Source organism: Otolemur garnettii, unplaced genomic scaffold (assembly GCF_000181295.1).
Source record: "Otolemur garnettii isolate 467f Iridium unplaced genomic scaffold, OtoGar3 scaffold00170, whole genome shotgun sequence".
Classification (NCBI taxonomy): domain Eukaryota; kingdom Metazoa; phylum Chordata; class Mammalia; order Primates; family Galagidae; genus Otolemur; species Otolemur garnettii.
The window spans coordinates 16,975-19,418 of NW_003852565.1; the positions used below are offsets into that span (position 1 = coordinate 16,975).

Below are 2,444 nucleotides of genomic sequence, written 5' to 3' on the forward strand. Positions count from 1 at the left end.
TTGTTGTTTTGGCGGGTCCGGGCTGGGGATTCGAACCCGCCACCTTAGGTGTACATGGCTGGCGCCTTAGCTGGTTGAGCTATAGGCGCCGAGCCGCCAAGGGGGAATGTTAAAGGCTTTAGCAGCTCAGTCCTTCACAACTAGTATCCCAATCTAGAAATCAGTCTTATAAATTCTAAGATTGTCATTCAAATAGAAACTTGAACAAAGGAGAATAACAACCAGTATAAAAAAATCAAGGATTTAACCTTATGAAACCTTACTCTTTTTGTTTTGTTTTTTTTTTGTTTTTTGTTTTGTAGTTTTTGGCCGGGGCTGGTTTTAAACCCACCACCTCCAGCATATGGAGCTGGCACCCTACTCCTTTGAGCCACAGGCGCTGCCCTGAAACCTTACTCTTTCATAACATAAATCCAAACTAAAGCAACACTGAGATGAGATTTTTTTCATTTTTCCTATTAATAAAAGACATGGGAAACAGGTAGTTTTATGCTCTTTCTAGTTATTTATATGTATGTGTGTGTGTGTGTGTATGCATAGTTGCATTGTATGCAGATTTCTATAATCTTTATGGAGGGTGTTTTTGCATTATTTCTCAAAATTCAAATGCAGCTATTCTTTGATTTAACATTTCACTTCTTAGGAATTTATTTTTGAGACAGTCTCACATTGTCGCCCTTGGTAGAGTGCCGTGGTGTCATAGCTCATAGCAACCTCAAACTTTTGGGCTTATGCAATTCTATTGCCTCAGCCTCCCAAGTAGCTAGGTGCTCACCACAATGCCTGGCTATTTTTAGAGATGAGGTCTCCCTCTGGCTCAGGCTGGTCTCTAACTCTTAAGCTCAGGCAGTCTACCTGTCTAGGCCTCCCAGAGTGCTAGGATTATAGGCATAAGCCACCATGCCCAGCCTAGGAATTTATTATACAGGTAAATTCTCATAAGTATGAAACAACATAAGTTTATGATAGCAAAAGATTGGAAAAAATTTAAATGTCGTGAATAGAGGACTGGTTAAGTAAAATATGGTGCATGTATGTTAAACTCTGAGACATTTTTAAGCTTCATGACATTCATTGTCACAGGAAAATAATCAATTTTTAGCTTTAATGTCATACTCTAAAGACATTTCATTTTTCTAGAAGTAAAAGTTATTATTCCCTCAGATGTCTTATATTTGTTGCAGATATAGAACTTAAGCCAGGTGTATTGGCTTCCCCCTATAATCTCAGCTACTTGGGAGGTTGGGCAGGAGAATTCCTTGAGCTCAGCAGTTAGAGATCAGCCTGAGCTAAGGCAAGACCGTGCCTCTACTAAAAGAAAAAATTAGCTGGGCATGGTGGTGCATGCCTGTAGTCCCAGATACTCAGGATCCCTTGAACCCAGGAGTTTGAGGTTGCTGTAAGCTTGGTGAACGCCATGGCACTGTAGCCTGGGCAACAACAGAGTGAGACTCTTATCTTAAAAAAAGCAGGGCGTGGTGGCTCACGCCTGTAATCCTAGCACTCTGGAAGGCTGAGGAGGGTGGATAGTTTGAGCTCACAAATTTAAAACTAGCCTGAACAAAAGCAAGATCCCCATCTCTACTAAAATAGAAAAACTGAGGCAAGAAGATTGCTTAAGCCCAAGAGTTGGAGGTAGCTGTAAGCTGTGAGGCTACAGCACTCTAACCAGGGCAACAGCTTAAGACTGTCTCAAAAGAAAATAAAACAACTATTTAACTTAGCCACATGTGGTTGCATGTACCTATAGTCTGTAGTCCCCGCTACTTAGGATATTGAAGCAGGAAGATTGCTTGAGCCCAGGAGTTACAGGCTACAGTAACCTAAGATCATGCCACTGCACTTCAGCCTAGGTGACATAGCAGGGCCCTGAGGACTCTGTCTCAAAATAAAAAGGAAGTGTAGAACTCAGACCTCAGATGGCTTTGAAGCTTCTATGTCTCAAAATAAAAAGAAAGCGTAGAACTCAGACTTCAGATGGCTTTGAAGCTTCTTACGTGTACACACTATGAAAAAAGTTTAAAGATTAGAATTTATTTTGGTATAACTCAAGTTTTCTCAAACCAGGGAGAGAATTAGGGTCATAACTGTCATTGAATTGTCTTTACTCAATCTAGTAAAGGAAGCATGTACCAACCTCAGTGATTCATGTTCTTCATTTTTTTGTTTTAAAGACAGATGCACATTATTCCATACTGTCACTTCTTCTGTGTCTGTCTGATTCTCCTTCAAACAGCAATTATGTGGAAACACCAAGAGATAAAGAAGTGGGTATGTTACCAGATGACTTAACATATAAGAAAAAAAAATTGATTTTATTACTTAATTATGAGACATTGAAATTGTATTAAAAGTTATAAAAATCTGGCTCGGCGCCTATAGCTCAACCGGCTAAGGCGCCAGCCACGTACACCTAAGGTGGCGGGTTCGAATCCCCAGCCCGG

The 2,444-nt window shown here is 40.5% G+C and overlaps 1 protein-coding gene across 4 annotated transcripts in view; it reads left to right on the forward strand.

The window, feature by feature from the left end:
* Positions 1–2,444, forward strand: part of TUBGCP5 (tubulin gamma complex associated protein 5) — a 64,763-nt gene that overhangs the window by 12,218 nt on the left and 50,101 nt on the right. For 2 of the 4 annotated variants that reach the window (XM_003800154.3, XM_023519288.1), the window contains exon 4: positions 2,175–2,271. The exons of 1 other annotated variant lie outside the window; for it this stretch is intronic. In XM_003800154.3, coding sequence (XP_003800202.1) covers positions 2,175–2,271 — 97 coding nt within the window. Of the gene's footprint in view, positions 1–2,174; positions 2,272–2,444 lie in introns of those variants that run through there. One more of the 4 variants, XM_023519290.1, reaches the window with a different exon arrangement.